This window comes from Pyricularia grisea, assembly GCF_004355905.1.
Source record: "Pyricularia grisea strain NI907 chromosome V map unlocalized Pyricularia_grisea_NI907_Scaffold_6, whole genome shotgun sequence".
Taxonomy (NCBI): Eukaryota; Fungi; Ascomycota; class Sordariomycetes; order Magnaporthales; family Pyriculariaceae; genus Pyricularia; species Pyricularia grisea.
The window spans coordinates 293,295-318,993 of NW_022156719.1; the positions used below are offsets into that span (position 1 = coordinate 293,295).

A 25,699-nucleotide genomic window follows, 5' to 3' on the forward strand; every position below is an offset into this window, starting at 1 on the left:
GGGGGGGGGGGTGACCTGGAAAGGAACATCAGGTCACGGCTACGGCTTAACTACCGAGTACTTACAGCCTGAATGGCTGCAGTTTGGGCGCCACCAAGAACCGTGGAATTCCCATTTGCTTTTGCTTTTATATTTGTACTTGCTTTTTGACTGTACTTCTTTCTCTTACTGCTTACTACCTGTCATTTGTTTTGCTCATCAATTCGCTGCATATCATCCATCCCCTCATCAACCCTTTAGTGACACACCTCTGGAGCCAGTCAGCCACAGCCTAGTTTTTTTTTTCTTTCTTTTTTTTTTCTCAAAAAATTAAAAATTTCATCAGAACCAGCAATGCCACTCAAAGTCGTAGTAGTAGGCGGGGGCATCGCCGGCCTCGCCAGTGCGACGGCGCTCCGTAGAGCCGGACACAATGTCACAATGCTGGAGCGGTCGCAGCGGTTCGACAACGAAGTTGGTGCAGCTATCCACGTGCCGCCCAACTCGACCCGGCCGCTGATCGCCTGGGGCTTCGATGTTGTCCGCGCACGGCTGGTGCGCTTCAAACATAACCTGTTTGCCGACGGCAAGACTCTTGAAGTACAGTGGCTGGTCGAGAAGGACACCAAGCAGATTGACAAAGTCTATGGTGGGCCTTGGATGGCCGCGCACCGAGTCGACCTGCATGAGGAGCTGAGGAGGTTGGCATTCGCTGAGCCCGGGGCCGGAGATGAGACGTGGGGAACTATAGAGGTGCGACTTGGCGCTGAGGTTGTTGCATATGTGAGTGTCTTTGTTCACCGGATCCCGTCCTGTCCCGTTTCCCACTGCTCGTGCAGGTGCGGTGCACTCATTGCCGTGTTATAAAATTAACGGGTACAATGCACATAGAGCCCAGAGACTCCGTCCGTGACTCTCGCAGACGGACAGGTCGTGTCAGGGGACTTGGTGGTAGTGGCCAACGGCATTCATTCAGGGGCGCCGGCAGCCATAGCGGGACAGACCGTGACGCCCAAGGCGGTGGGCGTGTACAACTTCTGCTACAGGTTTCTCATTCCAACCGAAGTGCTCAATAGCGACCCAGAGACCAAGGATTGGGACAAGGAACGCGGTGACGGTGCCATGAATTCGTTTGTCGCCGGTGACAAGAGGCTGGTTTCTTACACATGTCGAAAGTGGGTTTACCAGGTGGCAGCCGAAAGCAACAAAAGGGGAGAGAAATGGCTGACTGACTTTGAGTTTTGCAGTAACGAGGTGCACAACTTTGTGGGCCTTTTTAACGATCCGAGTGCCGGTTTGGGCCAGAGAGAAGGTGTGCTGATCTTCCCATTTCTTCTTGGCGATGGAATTCTTGTTGACCAATGGATTGCTTGCCTCAAGACTGGCATGCTTCCGCAGACAAGTCCAAAGTCTTGGAAACCTTTTCCGAGTTTCACCCGCAGCTCAAGGCCATCATAAGGTGGGCCATGCCGACCTTGCCGTTCTGATTACTTTCTTTCTTGGACATAGCATATAAGTCGCTGACAGGTACTTACGTGGCCGGTCTGGCGTCACGCTACCGATGCGTACAGCAAGGCCACAGAATACAAACAATGGCCGCTGTTATACCGTGATCCACTCCCGACCTGGATCAAAGGCGGCATGGTTATGGTGGGCGACGCATCACATCCGATGCTCCCGTGTGAGTAAAACTAGCCTTGTCCCCTTGGGTACTTAGGTTGGGCAACCATGAAGACTGTTGATCAAGACTGACAGTGACACGACGGAAAATAATAGTCCAGGGTCAAGGAGGCGCACAGGCCGTAGAGGACGGGGTGGCTCTCGGCATCTCAATGGCCGGAGCAACGCCCGAGACAGTCGGCGAGAGGCTGGTGGCGTTCGACAGTGTACGCCGCAATCGGGCCAGCGCGCTGCAGATTCTGAGCAACGTCGGGCAGGACGAGGCGCTCAAGGTCAGGGCCGAGGCAGGAAGGTTTGTTCCGATCGAGACGGTTCCGAGTAAGTGCATAGCCAATCGCTAGCCCTTGTGTTGCCCATCCTAGTCTTGACAAACAAACGATGAAGGTTTGTTGACTTTTTTTTTTTTTTTTTTACTCTCTTTTCGCAGAGGGTCCAGATGAGTTTTATGACTTTAGTTTTGGGTACAATGTGGTCAAGGACATGGTGAACACGATGAGAAAGACAATCGATGCCGAGTTTGAGCTTCCCAAGGGGTTTTTCATCAAGGAGCCGGTGATTCCTAAAGAACAAATGGTATAGGATTGGTAAGGTACCTAGTTTAAATACCTACCTTAGACCTACCTTAGGTAACAAGGAGGTAGGTAATTATTTATGTATCTAACTAACTTTTGTTAAGCTTTCTTGTCCCTTGCTTGAAGTTGACTTGGCTAAAACTAGACTAGTCAAGATATAGACTTTGGAACTATTTCATTCTAGATGGCCTCAACCAGTCAGTCCACGCCCGGACTTTTTTTTTTTGGGTTCAGCAATGGGACCCACCAAATCTGGAGAGACGCGCCTGCTTGATTGAAACGCGAATTTTCACGCACGCACGCTAGAACAAGAAAGATAACAAAAAAAGTCAAGTAAATGCACGCTCCAAGTCGACCCACAGTTCATTATGTGCCCCGCTCGCCGCACGACATCCATTCGATTACCGGGCCAACTCGATTGGAAAGTGCGTGCTCTTGCGTGCATACATACCTTACGTGCATGCTGCGATCCAATCCAATTGCTCCAAGTTCAATTCAATTCTAGCTTCACTCCTGGCGCGCACACGCACACACACACACACACACTCTCTCACACTTTCAAGCTTTCCTTTTCTAATACGTTCCTATAGTCTTTGGCGTACACCATCTATTTCTCTTCGTATATATACAGTCTTACTTGAGTTGCTCAACAACAACAACAAAACCTAACCCTTTGCCTCTCTCCGTTTCAATTGAGTACTTCTCTCATATCCCACAGATCCCTTCAACATGGCGCCGATCGACCAAATCTGCCCCGATTGGGTATTCTGCATCAGCTCAAATATCCAGTACGCTCACTCTTTTCCCCCCCTTTTGTCAGCTATTTCCCTATCGCCCGCTAACCTACGTCTTTTTTTTTTTTTTTCTTTACCCTCTGTAGCGTCTGCCGTGACCGCGCCTGGTTCGTCGAATACACGCCCTTCTCCACCTACGTATCCTGCGACCCTTCGAGCCCCGACCTGGGCGTCCTCGGCGTCGGCACCGTTCTCGTCCCCGTCGAATCCACCCCGGGAGCCGCCGCACCCACCCACCTCCGCCTCGTGTCCGTCCTGCACGCCCCCTCGGCCCGCGCCAACCTCATCGGCGGCATGGCAGTCATGGCCAACGGCGGCAGCTTCTCGCTCGGCGGCTCCCAAGACCGCGGTGGCCTGTACGACGCCAGCGGGAGGCAGGTCGCGTACTTTTCCAGGGACGCCGCCAACCCGAGGCTGATGGCCATCAAGCTGTGGGGCAGTTGGCCGTCGGGCAGGATACAACACGGCGCGCTCGAGCCCGCCGTGGTCACTGGCACGCATTGGGCCTCGCAGGAGCGCGAGAGGTGGTGCCGGTTCGTCGAGAGGTTGAAGATACTGCAGCAGGCCCCGGTCGCGACCAAGCGCAAGGCCTCGCTGAGCTACGACGCCGACCCGTGCGGCGCCGAGGAGAGGCGGCAGTGCAAGCGACAGCTCAACGGTGGCTACCGGCTGCCGATGCAACACTCTTTCCCCGAGGCGAACAACAGCTGGGACACGAGGCAACAGGTCATGATGGATGTCATGGTCGAATGAGTGGGAGGGACTTTTTGGATACGAGTGAAGGGATTGTTTTGGAGCATGGAGGGGGTTTTTTTTTTTTGTTTTATTTGTATCATTACTATTTATGAGTCATCAGTAATACTTTCGGCATCTGCCCTCGCTAGATAGAGCATCATTTCGGGGGCGCACAATACAAGGGGCATTCACCGTTCCTACAACTGCTTGCTTCATTGCTACAAGTCTGGTCAAGTGTAAATAGAACGCCTTCAGGTGGAAGGAGATATGCAGGGAGACACTGACAGTAAATAGAGACGCCAGAGTGTAAATGCATGTCTTGAAATTCAACGCGAAGACAACATGTCTCCGAGCTAATTTTACTACCAAACTTGCTTCTTCGCAAAAGTTGTCTTCCTCCCGGGCTTTCTTTTCTGGCTCGGGCGACAAAAGGAGAAAAAAAAAAGGAGAAAAGCAAAGCTAACTAATCGAGGTGACCATGAGGAGAAAGCAGCCTGTCTTGAGAGGCAGAGATGAAAAGCGGATACACAAGCGTCCATGACCTCTTGGTCACGAAAACGGTCGAGATGGTCGACAAGAACCTGCCCACCGACATAGACGCGATGATCTTTTCAAGTGAACTTCTTGAAGTATAATCAGATCGAGGCAGTCATGTCATCTCGTGATTGTTGACTATTGGTGTGGCCGAGGATGTCTTGTCTTCCAAAATGAGATCATTCGCTAAGTACCTACCTAAGGTAGTCTGTGACTGAGGTAAGGCATTCTAGCAACCTGACGCTTGTTGGTAAACTCGGGCTGCTGCTCAGCCTGCTTTACGATTGGGATCGGCAAAGTAATTTTAAACTGTCAGTGAAACCTCATTTGCGAAAGGGTTCACGGATGGAGAAGACGCATCACACTTACTGTTTCGCCAGACTCATCGCCGTGAGATGAACCACTTTCCTTCCTCTTGGGCAAGCGCAGTGTTTTTTGTCTTCTCGGTCGACGACGGTATGGCCGACGTGGTTGCTGTGACGGTGTTATCGGTCATCCATGATGAATGTGTCTCCCATCCGATTGGCCTGCACGTGGTGGTGGGCTTGTGGGCTGTAAACATAGTGATGGTGATGTCGGACCCTGCCGTGAAGAGCCCGGTAGATGTGACGGTCGACATGAAGCAGACGCTGTTGTCCAAGGTGATTGGGATGGTCATGGGAATGTAGGATGTTTCAGTTGTCTTGGTCGCTTTGGCCAGACCGCAACTGGTCATGGTAGATGTCAGCGTGTTCAAGTATGTAGTGGTAGTGCCATCGCTGATCTTGTCGGTCAGCGTTGTGATATAAGTCCGACAGACCACTGGCGTAGACGGAAGAAGAGTGCTGGACGGGAACGATGTGACGGAACGGGTATTGGCTGTCTGGGTACACTGCGTGATAGCCACAGCTACAGTTGTTGGCGTGGGCACTCCTTCACTGAAGGTCTGGTACGAGGTCACCACCTCAGCCTGGCAAAAGCTGTACTTGGTGGATGATGTCGAGCCGAGGCGATAGTTGTTGACGATATCTCGGCCCTCGTTCTCCGTGTTGTTGGCAAGGATAGCCGTCACGCTGAGGGTGGGCGTCTTGTAGCTCGATGTGGGGAACGGGAAGCATCCAATTGTTGGGGTGGCTTGGTCGCAGTTGATCCAGGTGCTGCTGATATCGGTCGAGCCAAAAGCTGAAGGTAGAGTGGGAGACTTCTCGTTTGGCAAGGCCTCTTTGGGACCAGTATCCTGACGGTTTTCGATATGTGGCAATGCCAAAATGGCAACTGCCTTGAGGATTGGGATGATATGAAGAAGCTGGAGTTTCGAGAATTGGGCTTTTGTCAGTGAAGGATGACCAAGGAAGTAAAAGCAGCAAGTCTTACCTTCATTGTCGCAGTGGAACTTTGGCAGGGGAGCTTTGGCTTGAAGGTATGCTTGGTTGCGTCACTCAAACTTTCTCAAGCGATGCCTTGTTATGTGTCTTCTTCAAGCAAGTTTGGGTACCTAGAGAAGAGACAGGTTCATTCGTTATGCACAAAGATTCAGAGTGAGTGGCATTGAACAAAAAGAAAATTTGTTTTACTCTCTTCTTCCGTCAGCTGGTAGGAACTCTTTATTGGGGTTTGGCAGGTCAGTGGCCAGAAAGAATGCACATGCCCTCTTGGAAAGTGAAACTGATCTTGATCTGCAGCTGAATCTAGTTGCGTCAAATATCGTTGTAGCTATCGAATATTGGAACAATGTATTGAGTGTTTTCAACTGCAAACAAAAAGGATAATCGTATATTTGAAATCAAGTGGCCTGGAGCAACGAGTGTTTGATTGTTGTTTGCGTACCTAATCTGAGCTTTAACGAAATTTGTCACTTCAAAATATTACGTCTCCAAGTGTTATGTGACTGTTGACTGTAGATTACGACAAATTCGAGAGCCAGCTGGCGTCATGCCTGAAATAAGTGCATCAGAGCTTAACACCTGTATGCTTTTCACAAACCCAAAAACGTTCACTTGGCCAGTATGGGGTTTTGATAACATGCTGATAAAGTTGGACTGTCCGCTACGGGACAACGGCGAGTCCGACTCCCACGTTTACTCTACACAAACTGCTATTAAATCTAATCATTTATAAAGACATGCAAGCATAGCTTGAAGGGAAGTTTGAACGACGTCATGCAAACGCTCGCAAACTGGCACCAGCAGCATAGCGTCCAGAGAGCCATCCGCGCGTCTTGGGCATTTGCTATCGTCCCGGAGTTTTGGCCGGTTTCAGGCATAGGAGACAGCTCGCGTTACTTGATATGAGATTCATTTCCATATGCATGGATAATCTGGGTTCCTAATGTCGGATGCTGACCATGCTCTCCCAGAAACACTCAGTCATTGTCACTAAATCGCTTTTAAGAGGGAAAATGTATATGTATCAACCCTGAGGCTCACTTGATAAGTTTCGAACCACTTTGGGATGTATTTAGGATCTATCTTTCTATTTCTAAGCTTGTTGTCCAAGTCCGAAATTGTGGCCAATGATCCAGAGTATAAGAACCCCTCCAGTTTCCTACTAGGGGTGTCCACTTCCACGACGTAACCATTCCTCAAATAGTAAATCAAAAAGATATCACTGCTTCGAAAAGAGCGCCGTATTCAAGATGGGTCCCCTCAGATACGTCCATCCTCGTAGATGTAACCCTCCTCGAGCTCAGAGTGACCGGGATCGTAGTTGTCCTGCTTGGCCTTCTTTGCAGCGGGCTGGAAAGGGTTGGTGTCGACCTGATCGCCGCCGGTGTCATCTCCCAGCATCTCGGAAGCCTTCTTCTTTGTAGTGGTCGACTTGGTGCTGGTCTTCTTGGTGGTGACAACCTTGTTGTTGACGGAATTGCCACTGACGCCATTGCCGAACTCCTCCTGAAGACGCTTTTTGAGCACTCCAAAGGCGTTGCGAGCTGATTTGGCCTTCTGAAGGCCGAGGAAGTTGGCAAAGTTCTCATAGTCGAGCTGAAAGCGTACAACAAATAGTACCTGTGTGATTAGTCACAAGGTTCAAGCGCAAAAGAGGGACAGAAATGATAGAGTGACGGACCTGTGGCTGGGGGTCTTTGAGCGAAAGCCAGGCGCCGACGAGAATCTCGCACTCGCGTGGGGTGAGATTCACATTCTGCTTGCTTGAAGAATCCATTATGAGAGTGTTGCAAGCTTGGTTGGAAGTTAAATTAAACTAGTCTTGAAGATCAAGGCGAAGAAGCAAGCTGGTTGAGGGTGGTGATCGTTTCTTGTCTGCTAAGATTCTAGTCAGTCTCGGCTGAGATTTTAGACCTCTTGCTGATTTGTGGATCCTCTGACTTGTTTCTTCGTCTTTCCTCCCCTCTCTGTAAGGTAATTTAAAAATTGGTCGTTGGTTCTGCCAGTGGCGGGCAGTACGTGCGTACTTTGATGCCTAAGGTATAGCCGGTAAGATACCTTAGGTAACCTGGGCAAGATTTCAGTCTGCCTCGTCAGTAAAAGACGGGCCTAACGCTCGTTCTGGCTACAGAGATCCCGCTTTATTGTTCTTTTCCTTTGTAAAAAAGGGGACATGGCTAGAGTTTATGACACTGCAGTAGACCCTACATATTCAATACTAGGAGATATATGTCCTCCTCAAACTGTCCATAGAATCTTTTTCGAGACAAGTCTGTTAAAGATACAGGAAAATATGCCATTCCAGAGGTTGCGTCATAAAAGCAGTCAATAGGAAAGTAAAGTATGCTTTTGGTGTTATTGTTGTCGTTATTCAGGTAGATCCCGCCTTGGCAAGATATACATACACCTCCATCATGAACGATGTGCTTCTGGAGCCCAGTAAAGTAATTACCTAACTAATGCAGGTACACGAGTTTGTCGGTAAACATCTTTGTTTTTCTTTCTTCGAATCACTCTAACCTGTGCTGTCCCAATATACCTATAGTCCTTCTTAGGTCTCCTGCTTACCATCAAGTAAGGCAGGCATTAGCCCTAGGATAAATGCTGTACATAGCACACAACTGTCCCTTGGTGGTGCCAAAAACACCTAGCTCAATCTGTCGCTCTGTCTCTCCGGGCTGTGTAACCCCTTGTTTTGGGAATCTTTCCCACCTTGGATATCCACAGAAGGCACTTATGTGCAGTATGGTACTACCTCTATGTTCTAGTTACAATTTTACCATAGATTAAAGACTGGTTCGGATATCAAATATCTACCCAGATATGACAGCGACTTGATGCGCCCTAACCACTCTCGATATCTAAACCTTTCCTGCAGGTGTGAGGATGATGCGGGCATACCCGGACGCCCTTCTAGGTGGCCTACTTCCGTCTGTGTACGTTACGAAGTCCTTGTCTGGAATTTAAAAGAAAAAGAAAAGAAAAAAAAAACAGCTACTGACCCTTCGTAGTATTCTGTCTGTCATTAGCATCAAACAGCCCCCATTCAATCCCGTTCCGATATTGGCACCAAGTACAAATCCCAAACCATCACCTAATCTCCATGTCCAAGTACACCATACAAACGGGCTTTTGGATCAACCACTTTGCAAGCCCTCAAAGTCACCGTCACCGTCCTCATCCATTGTGCCAGCTGGCTGATCGCGACAATCTCATCCCCCGTCATCTGCCCATGGCACCTCAACATCGCAGGAACTTCATCAAGCAGCTGCTGCAAACCAATTTCTTACCAGGGACTCTCCCTGACATGACCTATCCGACCGTCTCGACCTATCGTGCATGGCAGAGGTCCGCGACCAAGGACGTATAGCGCATAAGACTGCTTTGACTGGTGTTTGGGGCCATTGTCTTCTCCTCTTTCGTTGCGTATTGGAGGCTTTGTCCTCAAGGTCACCTCGCAGAGCTATCAGGAGGAAGTGTGGGTGCCGGCAGTGTGCTGCCACAACGACTGCGACTGTTGCTCCACCGGATGCAGCCGCGGACTTCTTCAACAGATACTACGACACCATCGCCCTTTTTCCAGTCCGAGTCGGTGAAAAAGACCTGGGCCCGCACTTGGACCAGAGATGCCTACGCCAGTACCAGGGTTTTTGCCCAACATCCGTTTTGACGCCTGCCTGTACCTCTTGGTTTCCCCAAGAATGGGGCGCGAGGTCGACTGCCTAGGCAAAGAACGACGGCAAGACAAAGCGTTTAGGTGTCAACACCACCAAGGAGAGAAAGACGCGGTTGACGGAAAACGACGCTGGAATCGCGTGTACATCTGGGTGTTAACGAGCCTCTACAAGACAAGGTCATATTCAGCACACAGGTGGCTCGCGCCGTGGTTGACACGACCAAGCTGGCCACCACCTGCCTAGATGAGGCTCGATAGGGATACCGCCGACGGTTCCGAGGGCGTGCGTTAGGAACATTCTCAAGATTTAAAATCAGATTCCAAGTTTTGTTTTGAGTTTCCTGCTGACTTTGACCAGGAGAAGGTAGGCTACTACAGCCAGTTAAATCACCTACTGCTTTTTGAGGGGCCGAGTATACTCACACACAACTATATACACATACATGCCTTGTGTTCAGAACCGACAAGCTACTGGCAGTCCGACCAGGCGTACAGTCTTGCTCATATGCCTGTAAAACTCGGAAAAGATCCCACTGACCAGCCAATACGTTGCCAAGATTCAGATAACACACTCTCTTCCATTTCACGGTCACGCATGTTCTACTACACGCCCATCGACCACCCGCTTCCTTACTCACCGAATCGGTAAGGGCGAGGAGTTGGCCGCAAGCATAAACACAAACGTCTACTAACTATCCAACCCGGACGCCACCCAAACGTTCCATAGCAGGTAGGCTGTCGTATGTGGCGCTCTGTTGAGTGACATTCCAGCTTTTGCAAAGACTTGATGCCATGGGGCCTTGCACAGTTGTGTATGCTTGGTGTAGGACATGAGGCCGAAGGAGTCCGGCAATCTACGGCAAAGGCGAATACAGGACTCATGGTAGCCAACGCGCGGGGGATATGAGCTGGCTACTCGATATCGGACCTATGGTTTAGAAGTGGGATAGTTGCCCTGCAAGCCGGGGTAATTAATATGGGCAAGCCGTGGATTCGCGGCAGGTCCGACGAGTAGAATGTTGTGCGAGACTACGAGGCACGGCTGGTTGAACATGACGGTGCTGGGCACCACACCTATAATACCAAAGGCCCTGGATGAGACCAAGGCGATACTATGCATAAACCAACCGATCGGACGCACGGCAGCGATGCAGAACCTTTCCCCTGCTGGGCCTGATCATGGTTGTATTTGTGTTTCTGTAGCCATCATCTTCACAGTAATCGGTGCTGTCCGGTCGCGGCGGTCATCTGTGAGAGCGGCCGGTGAGGTGCAAGGGATGCCTGTCGAGGTGCGGCTGAGAAGCGACTGCGTTGGATAGGTTGGTTGACGGCAAGTACGGTACAGCCTACTTTGGCTTGCTGGGCCCTAGCTTTGGCGAATGCGGGCGTCCAGTTGCGAAGAAAAAGTTCGGGCAGAGGTGGAGGGGGCTTGTAGTTGATCGAGTGTGATGTGTGAGCGACGTCGCCAGGGTCAAGGATGAGGAGGAGCCCAGAAACAGCGAGGCAGGCACATCGGATGTCATGTTGGATGTGGATGGTTGTGGTTGGGGCCGACAACGCAGGCCGGGTCGGGTCGGGGTACTGTCAGGAGTGAGGAAAAGAACCCGACAGAGGAAGGGGAACGACGGACGTAGTGGTTGATACTGGTAAACAGTTCTTAGGTAACCCATTCATTGCTCGTTGGTGTTGAATATGTTTGTTGTCGGCACACCAGGTTGTCCTCCATCTTGTCGTTTCAATGTGTTTGGAGTCGGACACAAGTGGATCATCCTCCTCCACTGGAAGCATGCGGCTCCACATCCCGAGTGGAAAGGGACTTGGGGGAGCAGATGCGGGGTAATCGGCTGTACCCTGGTAGTAGCAACTTCACTTTACGTTACTGCTCGCTAATAATTGAAGTAGGTTGATGGTTTGTTTAGGCCTACGGTAAACAACGAGTGCATGCCAGGTACCACTGGCGTTCAAGATGTATGCATGTTACCAACCAAATCTTGGACCACCTAAATTCCTTTCGGGATGGACTGATTAAATTTTGAATATCATCTTAATGTAGCACTAGCAGCCGTCATCCATCATCCCAATTATTTCACAATCCCTAGGTGCCAAGGTATGCATCAGTATTCATCATGCTCCAAAATCCCAACATCAAAACGTCAGGCAGGCTTGGCAGTATTATGTTGGTTGATAAGAGATAAGAATGAGATGATTGATCTACTGTAGTTAAACAGCTTTGCATCCAATGTGTGGCGTTTCAGCCAGTTGGCGATATCAATTGACGTAACATGTGTGCTTGGGACTCCTTCCAGAAAATATGTACAGTAATTGCAAGAATATCCAAAGTGTGGCTGACACTGGGCCGATTTTTCTAGACGTCATGTTGTTCGATTGCAAAATCCTGTAAACCTGCCCACACTACATCAGGGCGCGTCATTGGGTCCGCCGATCGCTTTTCCATGGCCCAATGAGAAATAAATGCAGATGCATTTTCTGACGTCGGCGTGTTTTGCCGCCCACTCACATCCCGCTCTGGACTGATGCGGACGTGGCTCTGTGTGGGTTTTTTTTTTGGAGCAAATACCCTCGAAAAGTGATGACATTCAAGATTCTTTACTCGTCTCGGTATACATAGAGGGTGGGAGCTGTGAGGCATAAAATGGTAGTGTTGCAACACGCTTTGGTCCCATAAAGAGATGGATGTTTCCGTTCATACTTTCACTCATACCAAACAAACAAATAACAAACCAAATTTTGTTGCTCATATCAAGCAATCACTGTTGCCAAACAAAATAAGAAGAAAAGCAAAACGCCCACAAACAAACCTACACAAATCAAAATGTCTGGCCTCTTCGACAACAAGGACAACAAGGATTCTGGCGCAACCGGCGTCGCCAAGACCGGCACCTCCACTGTCGGTAACACACTCTCTGGCTTGACCAACACGGTCGGTGGAGTGGTCGGTGGTGCCAGCCGCGGTGTTGGCGAGACGGTCTCGGGAGTCACCGGAGGACTGGGCAAGCCGCTGGGAGACGGCGTCGCCAACATTGGAACATCCGTTGAGAGCGGCGGTCAGAATGTGGCCAAGAGCACGAGGGATGCTGGGGAATGGAAGACCAACAACTAATTGATTTGTTTTGAATGTTGAGATTATAACTGGAAAGAGAGAGAATGATGTATTTTAATAATGTTTGATATCTGTGTTGAATTTTGCTAAACGTCACTGTCTACCGGTATCGTCTAAGTGTCTGGGCATTATGACTCGTTTAGTTCCTTTCAAGTGCCCAGTTTAAGTCTAGCTTGCTAGCTTAATTTTCACACTTTAACAAACTCTGATAAATGTAGAGAACATTGAATTGTTAGCAAGTATGCCGGCAGTTGTCACGTGCTAATAGGCAATTGAATTAATTTTTCTAAATAGCTAAGATAAGCTAGGTAGAGACCACCGAGTATCGGACCCGTTCGGTGGGTCGGCTCCGGAAAATCAAAACAAAAAAAAAGGTTCCCAAAAGACACGACACCAGCGAAAAACAAAGGCAAAGGCATAAGAGATATACAAATAAACAAATAGGTACACAACCATGACAGATAATCAAACGAATAGCAAAAATCCCGGCGCATGTCTTGGCACCCCCGCGGAAAGACTCGCCGCCCGCAAGCCCATCCCTAAGCCCGTGCCGGCATATCTGCCCCACCCCGGCTCGGCTTTGGCTGTTGACAAACAGCTGTATCAGGAGATCCAAGAGGCACCGCGTGTACTGCTAGAAGAATTCACCTTGCCAATTCGATCGGGGCGGGCATGGCAGGCATCGGCGGGATCAATAGTGAGAATCAGCACACCAGAGGGGCCGCAAGTGGGTGAGTTCCACGTATTATCCATCTATGATAATCTATCTATCCCTTCGTCTCACGACCACCCGGCCATAAATTCATTTTTTTTTTTTTTCAAATCTTAACCATGTCCCTCAGGTGATCTCAACATCTGGAACGCTCACAACCCCCGTGAGCGCTTCTGGGCCAGCCGCACAAAGCAACTGCATGCATCTCACGTCTCGACCCACGACCGCCTGTGGTCCTGCCTGCCGTACATGCGACCCCTGGCCACCATCATCGCCGACTCGCTAGACTGGTACGGGGTTGACGAGACGGGCGGCCGCGTGCACGACCTGCTGGGCACCCGCTGCGACCCTTATATCAACAACGTGCTCAGCGGTGGCAGTTACGACTTTCAGTGCCACTCGAACCTCACAAGGGCTGTGGTCCCCTTTGGTCTTGAGGAGAGGGATGTTCACGATGTCATTAACCTGTTTCAGGTTACGGGGCTGGATGAGAAAGGCAGGTATTTCATGAATCCGTGTCCCGCACAAGCCGGGGATTATATAGAATTTTTGTGTGAGCAGGACCTGTTGTTTGCCTTGAGTAAGTTCCAACAATCCAACAATCATTTAGTCCCCTTCTCTCTGCATCTTTCATGTACAGTTTTGGACATTTATGCTAATCAACAATCATCATCATCACACTCAATCATCCTTCAGGCACCTGCCCTGGCGGTGACCTCTCTCTCTGGGGGTTTGGCAGCGCCAGCGAAAAGGAAATGATCAAATGTTGTCGGCCACTCAAGGTCGAGGTGTTTGCTCTCCAGGACGGTGGTGCACTCCTCGAATCTAAGGGGTGGAAACCCGCGGAAAAATCAGGATACGCAGGCAGGCATGGAATGAAGATCCCGCTGGGAGAAGGCCTGAATTAAAGTACAGTTGCGGCAGCTCGGGGCCGATCTTGGTCGTTGCTTTTGCCTGCCTGGTTAAGAAAGTCAGAGTGAGACTTGTTGGCTCGCGTCAGCAAGGCAAAATGCATTGTTCTTGTGCAGAACAAGGGGTTTCCCCTCTTTCTTGTTTTTTGGCAAATATGCCACATAAAGCCTGACCTGAACTGGCCAATATATATCTTCAACACTTGGAAATTTTATGCATATCTCAGGCGTAGCTGCATTTTCTCTGCTTACTGAAGCACCCCGTTGCGGCTTGTCTGCTGATGTGAGATGCAATGTCAACTCGAATATACAAGCTCGCTTTTGTACTTTAGTAAGGAACCCGCGAGCAAGATGCAGAGTCTCAAGTCAGTCAGGCTGCCGGCTGCATTGATTGGCCAGTTGACGATACTTTGTTTACCAAAATATGGCAGTGAGTTCTCACGTACGCGGTATGCCGTTCAAACAGGAGCCTCAACATATCTGTTTACGATTTACTTTCTCCTTCTCCAACTCTGCCTCCTTGGTCTATAAAGGCTTGAACGGCCGCAATATTTCTTCGTGTCTTGTCCGATACCGTCCATCAAGCAGCCACGCCTCCAAGTCAATCATCCTCTGGCCTCTAAGCTTCAGCCGCCTCTCTTTTGCTCGATATTCCCCAGTGGAAAACAATATCTCCCCCAGTCTACTTCTTTCCTCGTAGGCATGAAGTTCTCATCCACACTCGCGGCCCTCGCATTTGCCGCTACCATCACCGCTGCCCCCAGCAAGACAGACACTGAAAAGCCCAACCGAGTAGCTGTCGCCCCACGCCAGGCCACCAGCACCGCTGGTTCGCTTTGCAACCCCGGCTCCTACCAGTGCCAAAACAGAAACAGCGACATCTACGTCTGCAACGGTAGCCGTACCTGGCAACTTAGTGCTCGATGCAATGCGGGCAGGTGTGTGCAGTCCAACGGAGGTGCCTACTGCACTTGAGAAGAGAAAGCCCAAAGGCGGCAGGGGTGCGCGGTGAGCACAAGTATATTGGCGGTTTTGGGAGCGTCGCTCGTTGTTATACATCATCTCAGGGGTAGTTGGGGGTGGGCTACGAACAAATCATACGAGGCTTCCAGGATGATGCCACTAGCTGTTTATCAAGAATGAGATAATCAACAAGTACATAATTATATCTCGGGCAAAAGGGGCCTGTGTTTGAAAACCTCAAGATGACCAGTTCTTTCAAATAGTATTGAAGGCTCAATTTCCACCTGCACCTAGCCTTACAGACTACAGCCAACGACCCTGATTGGGGTGTGTATATAGGACGCAACCGTTTGTCCACAAGCAAATCCCACCAGCATATTTACGATCATTTCGAAGCTGCCATTGACAAATATGTAGCTTTTAGTGGAAAGCCCCAAAAGTAAGATCAGTGATTTGCTGCGGACATGAACAAAATACCAACGGACTGTCCGTCTCCGACTTCCTTCCGGGCCAGAATTTATTCTTTGAAGCCTCGCGAGTTTCTTCTAGGTTCCCATATTTTGATACAACCATGTTTCTGGGATATTTGGGTCTGCAGATCTGAACCTACCTACCTCCCAGAAAACAAAGATTGAATCAAATGAACTATGTCATTTTACCAAGGCACAACTGGACTCCTCGTCTGGATGCATCCATCCGAAGGCGAATTTGGACCAAGCGTTTCCATTGTTACCCAGAAAAGTAAAGTTTGAGACACAGAGCCAGCAGAAAATGCCTATCCGTGTCTTTGGAGAGAAACAAAAGGTACATCGTAGGTTGTGAGAGCGTCGTTGATTTTCTCCCTACGGCTTACTCTTGTGCTACTTGGCATTTCAAAGTTGAACAAGGATTAACTCAGGTACTAGGTGCTTGACCCGTGTGACTCGCAAACAAGATTGTGATGTTTGTCTGATGGCTGGTCTGGTCGTCCAAAAATGCGATTGGCTCCCGACCTTGGCCTAATGTATGTCTTCTTTTCTTTTTCGCGACGTACGAAGCAATATGTGTGTCAATCAACCTCGCTGCTGTTATTTGCGGAGAAACGCCATGGAAAAGTTTAAGTTTATTAAGGTTTAGTATATCAAACAAGCGAAGCACTAGAACAGTTGAGGGGATGGAGTTCACGAATAGACGAACATTGGCTTTTGGTCTGTTATCTGTTGTTGATGTTTTTTTTTCTTATATGTGGCAGTTTCTTTTTATGGGACTTATCAATGTTGGGTGGTTTGGTTTGATCGAAAAGGAGACAGACCAGAAACAGCAACTTAGGTAGAAGGGAGAAAATGCCACCATAGATGGCCCATCATCTTCCGGATGGCATCCCGGCGCGAGTCCGGGGAGATAAATTACTCCGTACAGAAAATGAGCGAGACCGGAACCCTGATGTCCACATGGCGCGGGGGAACAAAAGATTTGGATGAGAGCCTAGCGAGAAGATAAGATGCGGAAGCGAGAGAGAACACAAGCTGAACCATGTCAGCGATACTTTGTGACTGGGCTAATATGTGACGATCGAGACCACACCAGATGCCGAATTTGACCTTCCTGTTGATCAAGATGGGTCCTTGTCATACATGATCATGACAAGTTTTTATTTTTTTTTTCTTCTTTTTTTATCTGTTGGGACCGGTGGTCATCATTGTCGGGCGGACATCATCTGACTAGTAGAGATAAGTTGAGCCAATGACCTCAGTTCTGGATCTAGACGAATGAGTATATATCTACCTATATAGCTCGCTTTCCAACTCTCTGGAAATTTATATACACTACATCATACGGTACAGCGTAAGCTGCCCTACTCGTCAAGATACCCATCGTTACCATCTCTTTTTTTTCATTCAGTATATCAATTCACTTGATATGCCCTCCACCCTCATTTTCATTCCCGACAAGAGTACTTCTGAAGCAAGATAGTCACGGTGACTTAGACCACAAGCCTGTGCTGACACCACCCGACCACACCACATCAAAGCAAACTACACCACGGTTCCCTACCAAACAGCTGATCCACCGGATATAAAAAAAAGACAAGAAAAAAAAAGTTACCTGAAAAAGGCAATAAACACATAAACAAAAATGCATGTCAAATATCTCGTCACCCTTTTGGGGCTGCAGCAGCTGGTTTCGGCCATGCCGGTGCAGGAGGCCCAGGAGGCTCAGGATGGGGCGGCAGCTCCTGAGGTACAAGCGCAAGATTTAGGCAGGAGAAAAGGCAAGGACGGTGGCAAAGACGGCAAGGAAATGATCACGAGCGCTCTGAACCAAGTTATGACGGTGCTCAAGAATCTCGATACAGCCATCAACAACATCAATCCTAAAGATCTCACCACGGCACAGCCGCTACTTACGGTGGCACAGTCGTCCATGGGCGTGTTTCAGGAGGCCGGGGCAAAGATCCAGGCCGCTCCGAAGCTGGGATTGATTGATTCGCTGTCCATCGCCCAGGCTGGTCAGGGGCTGGGTGATCAGGTCAAGCAGACAATTGGTGACATTGTCAAGAAGAAGCCCGTCTTTGACCAGCTCGGCGCCAGCTCTCTGATCAAGGACCAACTGGTTAGCCAAAAGTCCCAAACCGGCGGGCTGCAGGACGCACTTGTCTCCAAGCTTCCCGCCATCGCCAAGCCCATCGCTGAAAGGCAGGGTCAGGATATTGTCAAGGTCGTCGACGACGCCATTGCGACCTACAGTCAGCCGGCGAACAACTCTACTCAGCCGCCGGCTAGCACACCACCCAAGGCACCGGCTTCACCGGCTCCACCAGCTGCGCCCAAGAATACTCCTGCTCCCAATCCTGCTCCCAAACCACCGAGTCCTGCTCCGCCTCCAGCCGCACCTGCTCCGGCTCCCAATATGCCCAAGACTCCCAACCCTGGGAACAGCACTATTCCCAAAACCCCCAGCAATGGGAACACCACGGTGCCTAGGCCTCCCAAAACTGGGAATTGAGTTAAAGCGACGCACATAGCGAGCTTTCCTATTCCGATTTTTTTTTAGCCGATCTGGGACCGCACTTTTTAAGATTTGAGGCTGCAGTCAATTTTGTCTACACATACTTTTTTGGCCTTAGTATATATTTCTTGTTTTTATCCATTTCTGGTTTTGGCTTTGCCATCAATCAGGGTAAAAGTTTGAGAATGCAAGGGGAAGCTTGCGCAAATCCTCAAGCCCCTCAATTGTCTGTCACGTTACTCGGAATATGACGGGAATGATTTAATTTTTCTGCTTCACTCTTTTTCGATTTTTTCTTCTTTTTTCTCTTCCAATGACTGAGGCTAAGGATGGTTATTAACTGCACGAGCGCGTGTTCAATGAACCATTATCACGATATTGTGTCTGCCAAAGAAGCCAAGTCTTTTTTTTTATCTTCTCTTTTTTACTTAGCTAGCGTCTTTCTGTGTGGCGGAAAATACCACTAGCAAGCCGGCCTCTTGCTCATCGGAATAACAAAAAATAATTAATATCCAATCATTGTATAGGGAAAAAAAAAGGTCCTACTTCTCTACTGCCACTGCATGTATAATATTCATAATTGTGTAGATTGATTCTATGGTGCATAGAAGACTCCAGGCTCTCATTCCCACCACCTGGCACAGAATGAAAAAAAAGAAAAAAGAAAAAAATTTGCTGCAACTTCATACGATCCTTGGGTTGGAAATGAACTTTCAAACTGTGCCAACCTGTTACTATGGTAGATCTTGCCTAGTTAGGTATGCAATGAGTATATACCTAACTTATTTACGTAGTAGCTGTACCGTAGTACAAATTAACAAGGTTGACTTGCATGCCAGTGAAATGCAGGGAAACACGGAGAATGCCGCATTACCCTGCTAAAACCTGAGGGGCTGTGTACCCGCGGACAAACACGAACCCGTACCGTCCTTTTAGCAGATTTCTCTTCTCCTCTTTTATAAAAATAGCTAGCCCAAAACCCTGAATCCAGTTTCTTTGACCAAAATGGAATGCGGCTTGGTTTTGTGACGATGCTTCGGATGAAATGCAGCCAATTGGGGATTGGGATGAATTACTTGGTCTTGAAGGACTAGAACTAGAAGATGGGAGAAAATACTCGGGTCTCGCTCGCTGCCATGCTGAATTCAGAGACGACCAACTGACCAACTGAGCTTTTTCGCAACATAACTGGTAGTACAGCTACTACTAGTAATAGACCTCGCTGCGTCATCGTCAACGGCCCCATCACGGTCCGATTTTTGCTGATGCGCACAACAGCAGAACCACTTACAACAACATACTGCAAAATACATACGAATTTCTGGATCATTGGGAAATTCCTTTGCTTGTTTCAAAAACCGTTGCGAACTTCGTAATCGTCCATCTGCACATACACACAGACACATACGCACGCACACCATTGACTTTTTTTTTTTTTTCTTTTTTTTTTCTTTTTTTTTTTTCTATCCATAATTCATCCCACCTTTTATCGCCGTACAAGACTACATCCGTACTTACTTCACTCACACTCCGAATCGCTTTGGACCACGCAATGTGGTGGCGGATTTCAGCCGTCATGCAGGCCATCTTGTGTCTGCAGGCCCACGCGGCGGCCACACATGAAGAACAGCCGCTGGCCTTTACAGTCATGAACCTGACAGCCAAGGCGGAGACACTAAGCCACCGGGTTGAGTAAGTGATGGGTGCCATTCCGAAGCCTTTTCTTTTTTTGTTCTATCGCCGTTGCCGCGTTAAACAAAATACAGTTTGCATACTGACTTTTGCTTGTACAGATACGACTTCCTCGTTCAGACCACCAATTCAACTCCGCCGGTGCAGTGCAACGCGCTGCAGACCAACATCAACGAGTCACTGGTCAATGTCTCTACGACCATCTGCGATTCCAGCTCTGGAATCTCCTTCTCGTGGCAACAGTTCAACGACGGCCACGCCGAGTTGACGCTGACGCGCAATATTTCCGACACGCAGTCCGCCAGGGACGTGGGGGTCCACACCATCGGCAGTGATCAGATTAGCGAAGTAGCTTCCGGCACTGAGTTTGAACACCAGGCTTACGTGGGGCCATCCAACTTTACCGTCCCAGCCACGAGGGTGTATTAAGGCTTGTTTGATTCTGGATAGCAAAGCATATGGCAATTTCTGCAGAGCGTTTCTCTTTTTTTTTTTTTCTTTTTTTTTCTTTTCTTCCTTTTCTAACTGAGCTTGCTCTTGTGCATACCCCTCCCCTTAATACATACCTAGGTGCACGATTATCAACTACCACAATAACACTTCTATCCTTCATAGCTCATCATTAGCAAACAAAACTTTGCATACCCATGTATTTTTCCGAGTGAAATAGCGTCTTTTCAAATCTCTGCATGGTGCTTTTGTGTTGGTCTTTTGGATGTACAGGCATATCCGTAGTGTAAAAGAAAAAAAAACAAAGAAAATTGATAGTCGAGATAATTAATGAAGAGCCCACGTGTGCTTAGAATTGAGAAGCCAGCAGAACCCCAAAAAGGTGTCCGGATGTCGGCTAACTAACGGCGTCCCATGTCAGAGGGAGGGGAACAGAAGCATGACTCTAACCCCCCATACATGTCACTTGCGTCAGTCTATTCTTGGGTAACGAGCCACACAGGATTGCAATTTATAAGAAACACGCACGTCGAACACTGTTTAACTGGCTTACCCCGCAGTTTCATTTCCAATGCTGATCGGAAAGCTAGTAGTATAAAGTTTGGGGGAATATTTCCAAGGGCTGCCCGTCTGGTGTTGCTGTGTATCGTCTGATGGTGAAGTTATCCCGCATGCCGCAAGCTGGCTGTACGGGAGCATTCGTTAGCCTACGGAGCATTACCTTGCATGCCGTCTCCGGAGTCTCTAGTACCTAAGGCTTTTTTTCCCCCCTTATCCAAGTAACCCTAATCTGGACACATGGTAGGAAGGTATTGGCGATCATATGACCGGCCCCCGTGTCCATAAACGAATCGGCTTTGCGAAAAGCAGAAGTAGTAATTTAGACAAAATGCCCATGTGGTTAGATGGTTTTTTGCTATATTATTCTCGCCCTTTCCAGCATCACGGCCATGTTTCCGCCCACCAGTTATCTTCGCCAAGATGGGCTCTCGTGATACTATAGAAAGGCAGCGGGGACACCATCGCAGCTTTCAGTTCATCCAATGGTCAATAAAGCATAGATTCTCCAGTTCGGCATATTATCTTAATTAACTACTCGGTTAGTAATTCACACATGCTTCAGCCCTCAGTTGCCAGTCAAAGTTTGGAAAAGATTTTAAGCACGCCTCGTTCTGTGATAAATAGCTGGCTCCATGGTCAATGAAAACCTCATATCAGATATCAACGGATTACTTAGCCTTGCCCACGCTCTGATACCGGCGCGTTGAGCAAGTATATAGCCACCCCCTAGACCCAGCAACCATGACTTCGACTTATTTCCACGTTGTAAAACACACTATTGATGCGTCGCACATCAGGGAATATCCACGAGCGACAGCGAATTCGCAGGAAGAGGTGTTGAAACTTGTGCTGAATCAGTACATTCCAAAAAACAACCCTGAACCCCAGCCAGGAGACGTTACCATAATTGGTGCCGAGGGGGGTGGTCTCCCCAAAGTAAGTGAACGAATGGGATGGGCCGTTAAACCAGCAAAGGCGAGCAGATAAGCATCTTGAACTAAATATATTTCCCACAGGAGCTGTACGAGCCGCTTTGGGATGACATTTTGGCCCAGTCTTCCGCTCATGGGTTTAAAATTCGCTCAATATGGATAGCAGATATGGCATGGCAGGGCGAGAGTGGAGTTGTCAATAAGGGAAAACTAGGCAATGACCGTAGGTTTTCTCCTCTTTTTTTTTTTTTTTTTTTTTTTTTTTTTTTTTTTTTTTTTTTTGCGCATTCATATAAACACTAGTCAAGAAAGTCACTAACAAGGTAATAACAACAACAAAAACAGCTTCATGGGCCGATGCCGAACGCGACATACTTCAAATGATAACCCATTTCCGCATACCGGCGCCAATGGTCGGAATTGGTCATTCCTTGGGTGGCCCAGTACTGGCAGGGGTTTCTCTGTTGCACCCACGACTATTTCGAAGTATCATGATCCTAGAACCTATCGTAGGGATCTGGGACTGCGACGCCAACGGGACGGCCGTAATGGTTTATTCGGCGACCAGGCATGAACGCTTTCCTTCTCGAGACGCAGCAAAGGCCTTCTTTTCCAAACATCCTTTTTACGAGACTTGGGATCCCCGAATTTTCGAAGCATGGATACGCTACGGTCTGCAAGATGATCCAGAGTCCAAACCTCCGGCCGTCAGACTAGTCACTCCTAGAGACCAAGAAGTTTTCTCCTTTTTGCGCCCCATTGCGCAACGTTTGTCCAAAGATGGGAAGGAACTTGAATACGACGAATCGAGGATACAGGATTTCCCCTTCAAGGAACGACGACCTACCGAAGACTATTTTTATCAGCCTTCAGGGGCGCGTCTCTACACGATGCTACCGCACGTCAGACCAAGCGTGTTATACGTCTTCGGGGGCGCCAGTCCTGCGAGCCCTCCCGAGGTCTGTAAAGATCTAGTGACCAGGACCGGGTCCGGTTTGGGTGGCAGCGGTGGGGTTGGGGCTGGGAAAGTGGCCTCATACGTGATTGAAGGATTTGGGCATTTAGTACCGATGGAAAGGCCTAAAGAATGTGCCCAACAATGTGCGGCCTGGATCGGGTCCGAGATCAGTCGCTGGAGGAAGGAGGAGTTGGAAGAGCTTCAGGTATGGTGGAGCAAGCCCGGGCCCGAAAAATGTGTGCTCACTGATCAGGTCATGACCTGGTTGTCCCAGGGCCGGCCATCTAAGTTGTAATGTAATTTTGGTCCCTTTGATGCGGTGGAAACTGTTGTTGTGTTCTTTCATGTTGAGAACAAACACTTGATAATGACATTGGAATGGCATCTTTCCATGATTGAGTTTGGCGTATTTAGTTGTTGTTTGTCATTTGTCATTCCTTGGGAACTGAACTTGGGACTCGAGAGCTTGTCAAGGTGGAAACCCAAACTGGCTTTGATTGGGCCATTTATTGTAGGCAGTAAGGCACGCCAAAGCTTTGAAGTTCACGTTCCGGTGCGGAGGATGACTCGGGCTTCTTGTTCTAACCGAAATAACTTGTTACGCGGCTGGACCCGTCGGTTCCAAACTACGTATTGGTACCTACCCTACCCAGAGTAGAGGCGGCGCTTCGTACCTTGCAAGGGTTTAAAAAAGATATATACGGTGATATCATTTGATGGTCTTGGCCAAACTTGTGTGCATCCAGGTGAGATGGGTTTCGGTAGGTCACCTACTTTATTATGGGATTTGGAGATGGTCTAGGTACCTGGTAGGTAGGTAGTTAGCGGTGCAATTAGCAATGTTTGTAATTGTCGTGTCGCCAGTCGACCCCTCACCACGTGCCATGACCAGTAGCTTAGCTTAGCTCAAGCTCAAGGAAGTTACTTTACCCCCGCAGTGAATTTGGTTGGTGCTTGCTTCCCCTTGCTCCTTATCTACCACATAAGGTATCTACGATAAGAAGATCGGAGCTTTCTGCCAAGAAGGAAAGCACTATAAGCGGACCGTGAACGTGAACTATGCCGGCCCATGAATACCGAGAAAGGAAGGTACCAAGCAGACCCTGGCACGGTGAGTTTGACTTTGTCCACTTTCCACCGCCAGGCCAGGCAGGTACTCGTAGCACATAGAGTAAAGTGTGAGAGCATCCCTATTCGTGATTGGTTGCTTTTCACCCCCAATCCCAAGACGTAAATTGAAATGCCGGACCTTGCATAGCGCCCTAAACATGGCTTACAGAGTACTACCTTGACGCGCGGTATGCAGGCTTGGTAAAAGTAAGAAGCAGCAAAAATGTACGGTCCTTGGACCCTGATTTGATCAGTGGGCCGAAGCCACCCTTGAAGAAAAGCAGTTGATAAGAACTAAAACGGGTGCGTGCCTCTATCATGTGCATCCACTGGTCCGCCCTCCAAATAAATCAGATCCATACCAAGATCTTTGTATTGGAAAACAAGATAGTCATTCTTTTGATACCGTATATGGATTCTTGGTCTTGCTGCTGTGTACCGCATACACCGTACCTTATGCATGTATGTGTTGTGCCCGATCCCCGAAGCCTGTGTTGTACTGCTTGCAGGTCGGTCCCTGCTTACGGTACATCTGGTACTTTGGCCTTGCCTTGAATTACTGTAGGGATGGACATGGCCACGGGTTTATTGATTTTATTGGATGACGCGTGAGTTTCTTTTTTGTTATGGTTGCATTTTTGCGCCCTCATCAGCTCCATAGACTACTCTGTTTTCTTTTTTACTTTTCGGTTGCTGTCAACTAGTCCACGCTTAGTCTGACCGACCAGCTGTCTACTTCTGACCTCTAAAATTAGCCTAATCCAGTTTAGTGGTTCTTTAGATGCCTACCTAGGCAAAGTATGGAGAGGTAGCTATGACAGGTATCTGTCATACCCACGTGTACCAACCACCCTACTTTACCTACCTACCTTATCCACCTCGTCGAGGTTGTTGCATTGTTGCAGTTTTGAGCCTAGCATTCCATTGGCTCCATGGAACCCTCCATCGCATAAACTAGGTAGGTAGGTGAATAGCTAAGTACGAAGTAGGTAGGCAAGAAGTGGTACAGCAGCCAAGGAACATACATACATGTAGGGTATATAAGTAAGTCTACCTAGTACGTCCAGATATGCCTAGAGGAGGCCGTTCTCACCAGCCCGTAGCTCGCTTAGCTCCGTCACTCTCGCTGTTGTTGTCTGCACTCGTCCCATCGGTTCGCCTCGCTTCGTTCATTGCCATCTACCTATCATGCAGGTCGCTACCATCCTCCTCTCGGCAGTTGCCCTGGTCTCTGCCCTGCCAGCCCCGGTAAGCTTCTATCTCTGCCCACCTTGTTTTTTTTTTTTTTTTTTTTTTTTTTTTTTTTTTTTTTTTTTCTTCAAAACGTGCCTTGCATAATCATCATCATTATCGCCACCAAGAAAAAATAAAAAGAATGAGAAAATACAAACTAATCATGACCCTTATCGTGACCACCCACAGACTGGCATCCCCTCCACGGCCACCGCAAAGTCCCTCCTGAACAGTCTGACCGTTGCCCAGTCCCTGAGCGGCGATGGGTACAGTCGCGACCTCTTCCCGCACTGGATCACCCAGTCGGGCTCTTGCAACATCCGGGAGTACGTACTTCAGCGTGACGGCAGCAACGTCGAGACCAACAGCGCGTGCAACGCCGTCTCCGGCAGCTGGACGAGCCCCTACGACGGCGCCACCTGGACCAGCGCCAGCAACATCGACATCGACCACATGGTCCCGCTGAAGAACGCCTGGATCAGCGGCGCCTCGCAGTGGGACACGCCCAAGCGCCAGCAGTTCGCCAACGACATCACCAGGCCCCAGCTGTGGGCCGTCACCAACTCGGTCAACCGCCAAAAGAGCGACGGCAGCCCCGACAGCTGGGTCCCGCCCCTTGCGTCCTTCTACTGCACCTACGCCAAGTCCTGGGTTCAGGTCAAGAGCTACTGGGCCCTCACCATCACTGGTGCGGAGAAGAGCGCCCTCGGCAACATGCTCAACACCTGCTAGGA

At 49.0% G+C, this 25,699-nt stretch overlaps 12 protein-coding genes across 12 annotated transcripts; 10 read left to right on the plus strand and 2 right to left on the minus strand.

Annotated features, from left to right (window-relative positions):
• Positions 1 to 257: 257 nt before the first annotated feature.
• PgNI_08044 (uncharacterized protein) lies at positions 258 to 2,409 on the plus strand. Its single transcript, XM_031128045.1, has 6 exons — positions 258 to 762; positions 871 to 1,291; positions 1,360 to 1,438; positions 1,551 to 1,660; positions 1,756 to 1,977; positions 2,087 to 2,409. The coding sequence occupies exons 1-6, from the start codon at positions 334 to 336 to the stop codon at positions 2,236 to 2,238; spliced, it is 1,413 nt and encodes a 470-aa protein (XP_030978923.1). The 5' UTR covers positions 258 to 333; the 3' UTR covers positions 2,239 to 2,409.
• A 345-nt stretch (positions 2,410 to 2,754) lies between these two features.
• Positions 2,755 to 3,905, plus strand: PgNI_08045 (uncharacterized protein). The gene is made up of 2 exons (XM_031128046.1): positions 2,755 to 3,019; positions 3,112 to 3,905. The coding sequence occupies exons 1-2, from the start codon at positions 2,961 to 2,963 to the stop codon at positions 3,776 to 3,778; spliced, it is 726 nt and encodes a 241-aa protein (XP_030978922.1). The 5' UTR covers positions 2,755 to 2,960; the 3' UTR covers positions 3,779 to 3,905.
• Positions 3,906 to 4,676: 771 nt separating this feature from the next.
• On the minus strand, positions 4,677 to 5,653 carry PgNI_08046 (uncharacterized protein; the record flags this gene model as incomplete). Its single annotated transcript, XM_031128047.1, has 2 exons — positions 4,677 to 5,579; positions 5,648 to 5,653. The coding sequence occupies 2 exons, from the start codon at positions 5,651 to 5,653 to the stop codon at positions 4,677 to 4,679; spliced, it is 909 nt and encodes a 302-aa protein (XP_030978921.1).
• A 1,265-nt stretch (positions 5,654 to 6,918) lies between these two features.
• PgNI_08047 (uncharacterized protein) lies at positions 6,919 to 7,435 on the minus strand (the record flags this gene model as incomplete). The annotated part of the gene is made up of 2 exons (XM_031128048.1): positions 6,919 to 7,278; positions 7,340 to 7,435. 2 exons carry the CDS (start codon positions 7,433 to 7,435, stop codon positions 6,919 to 6,921), a joined length of 456 nt encoding a protein of 151 aa, XP_030978919.1.
• Positions 7,436 to 10,350: 2,915 nt separating this feature from the next.
• Positions 10,351 to 10,653, plus strand: PgNI_08048 (uncharacterized protein; the record flags this gene model as incomplete). Its single annotated transcript, XM_031128049.1, has 1 exon — positions 10,351 to 10,653. One exon carries the CDS (start codon positions 10,351 to 10,353, stop codon positions 10,651 to 10,653), a length of 303 nt encoding a protein of 100 aa, XP_030979232.1.
• Positions 10,654 to 12,167: 1,514 nt separating this feature from the next.
• On the plus strand, positions 12,168 to 12,455 carry PgNI_08049 (uncharacterized protein; the record flags this gene model as incomplete). The annotated part of the gene is made up of 1 exon (XM_031128050.1): positions 12,168 to 12,455. The coding sequence occupies one exon, from the start codon at positions 12,168 to 12,170 to the stop codon at positions 12,453 to 12,455; it is 288 nt and encodes a 95-aa protein (XP_030979231.1).
• A 397-nt stretch (positions 12,456 to 12,852) lies between these two features.
• Positions 12,853 to 14,263, plus strand: PgNI_08050 (uncharacterized protein). Its single transcript, XM_031128051.1, has 3 exons — positions 12,853 to 13,186; positions 13,298 to 13,747; positions 13,864 to 14,263. Exons 1-3 carry the CDS (start codon positions 12,910 to 12,912, stop codon positions 14,073 to 14,075), a joined length of 939 nt encoding a protein of 312 aa, XP_030978650.1. The 5' UTR covers positions 12,853 to 12,909; the 3' UTR covers positions 14,076 to 14,263.
• A 517-nt stretch (positions 14,264 to 14,780) lies between these two features.
• PgNI_08051 (uncharacterized protein) lies at positions 14,781 to 15,053 on the plus strand (the record flags this gene model as incomplete). Its single annotated transcript, XM_031128052.1, has 1 exon — positions 14,781 to 15,053. The coding sequence occupies one exon, from the start codon at positions 14,781 to 14,783 to the stop codon at positions 15,051 to 15,053; it is 273 nt and encodes a 90-aa protein (XP_030978651.1).
• Positions 15,054 to 17,156: 2,103 nt separating this feature from the next.
• On the plus strand, positions 17,157 to 18,026 carry PgNI_08052 (uncharacterized protein; the record flags this gene model as incomplete). The annotated part of the gene is made up of 1 exon (XM_031128053.1): positions 17,157 to 18,026. The coding sequence occupies one exon, from the start codon at positions 17,157 to 17,159 to the stop codon at positions 18,024 to 18,026; it is 870 nt and encodes a 289-aa protein (XP_030978652.1).
• Positions 18,027 to 19,583: 1,557 nt separating this feature from the next.
• On the plus strand, positions 19,584 to 20,150 carry PgNI_08053 (uncharacterized protein; the record flags this gene model as incomplete). Its single annotated transcript, XM_031128054.1, has 2 exons — positions 19,584 to 19,721; positions 19,823 to 20,150. The coding sequence occupies exons 1-2, from the start codon at positions 19,606 to 19,608 to the stop codon at positions 20,148 to 20,150; spliced, it is 444 nt and encodes a 147-aa protein (XP_030978653.1). The 5' UTR covers positions 19,584 to 19,605.
• Positions 20,151 to 21,473: 1,323 nt separating this feature from the next.
• On the plus strand, positions 21,474 to 22,917 carry PgNI_08054 (uncharacterized protein; the record flags this gene model as incomplete). Its single annotated transcript, XM_031128055.1, has 3 exons — positions 21,474 to 21,668; positions 21,749 to 21,887; positions 22,010 to 22,917. The coding sequence occupies 3 exons, from the start codon at positions 21,474 to 21,476 to the stop codon at positions 22,915 to 22,917; spliced, it is 1,242 nt and encodes a 413-aa protein (XP_030978648.1).
• A 2,003-nt stretch (positions 22,918 to 24,920) lies between these two features.
• PgNI_08055 (uncharacterized protein) lies at positions 24,921 to 25,697 on the plus strand (the record flags this gene model as incomplete). Its single annotated transcript, XM_031128056.1, has 2 exons — positions 24,921 to 24,980; positions 25,155 to 25,697. 2 exons carry the CDS (start codon positions 24,921 to 24,923, stop codon positions 25,695 to 25,697), a joined length of 603 nt encoding a protein of 200 aa, XP_030978649.1.
• Between the last annotated feature and the right edge of the window lie 2 nt (positions 25,698 to 25,699).

Bases quoted from the DNA above. Each gene is read 5' to 3' on its own strand.
- PgNI_08045 (XM_031128046.1), top strand. From the start codon at position 2,961: ATGGCGCCGATCGACCAAATCTGCCCCGATTGGGTATTCTGCATCAGC. The intron at 3,020-3,111 runs GTACGCTCACTC...TACCCTCTGTAG, and splicing joins TGCATCAGCTCAAATATCCA to CGTCTGCCGTGACCGCGCCT.
- PgNI_08050 (XM_031128051.1), top strand. From the start codon at position 12,910: ATGACAGATAATCAAACGAATAGCAAAAATCCCGGCGCATGTCTTGGC. The intron at 13,187-13,297 runs GTGAGTTCCACG...CATGTCCCTCAG, and splicing joins ACCAGAGGGGCCGCAAGTGG to GTGATCTCAACATCTGGAAC. The intron at 13,748-13,863 runs GTAAGTTCCAAC...ATCATCCTTCAG, and splicing joins GGACCTGTTGTTTGCCTTGA to GCACCTGCCCTGGCGGTGAC.
- PgNI_08044 (XM_031128045.1), top strand. From the start codon at position 334: ATGCCACTCAAAGTCGTAGTAGTAGGCGGGGGCATCGCCGGCCTCGCC. The intron at 1,292-1,359 runs GTGTGCTGATCT...GCTTGCCTCAAG, and splicing joins CGGTTTGGGCCAGAGAGAAG to ACTGGCATGCTTCCGCAGAC. The intron at 1,439-1,550 runs GTGGGCCATGCC...CGATGCGTACAG, and splicing joins CAGCTCAAGGCCATCATAAG to CAAGGCCACAGAATACAAAC.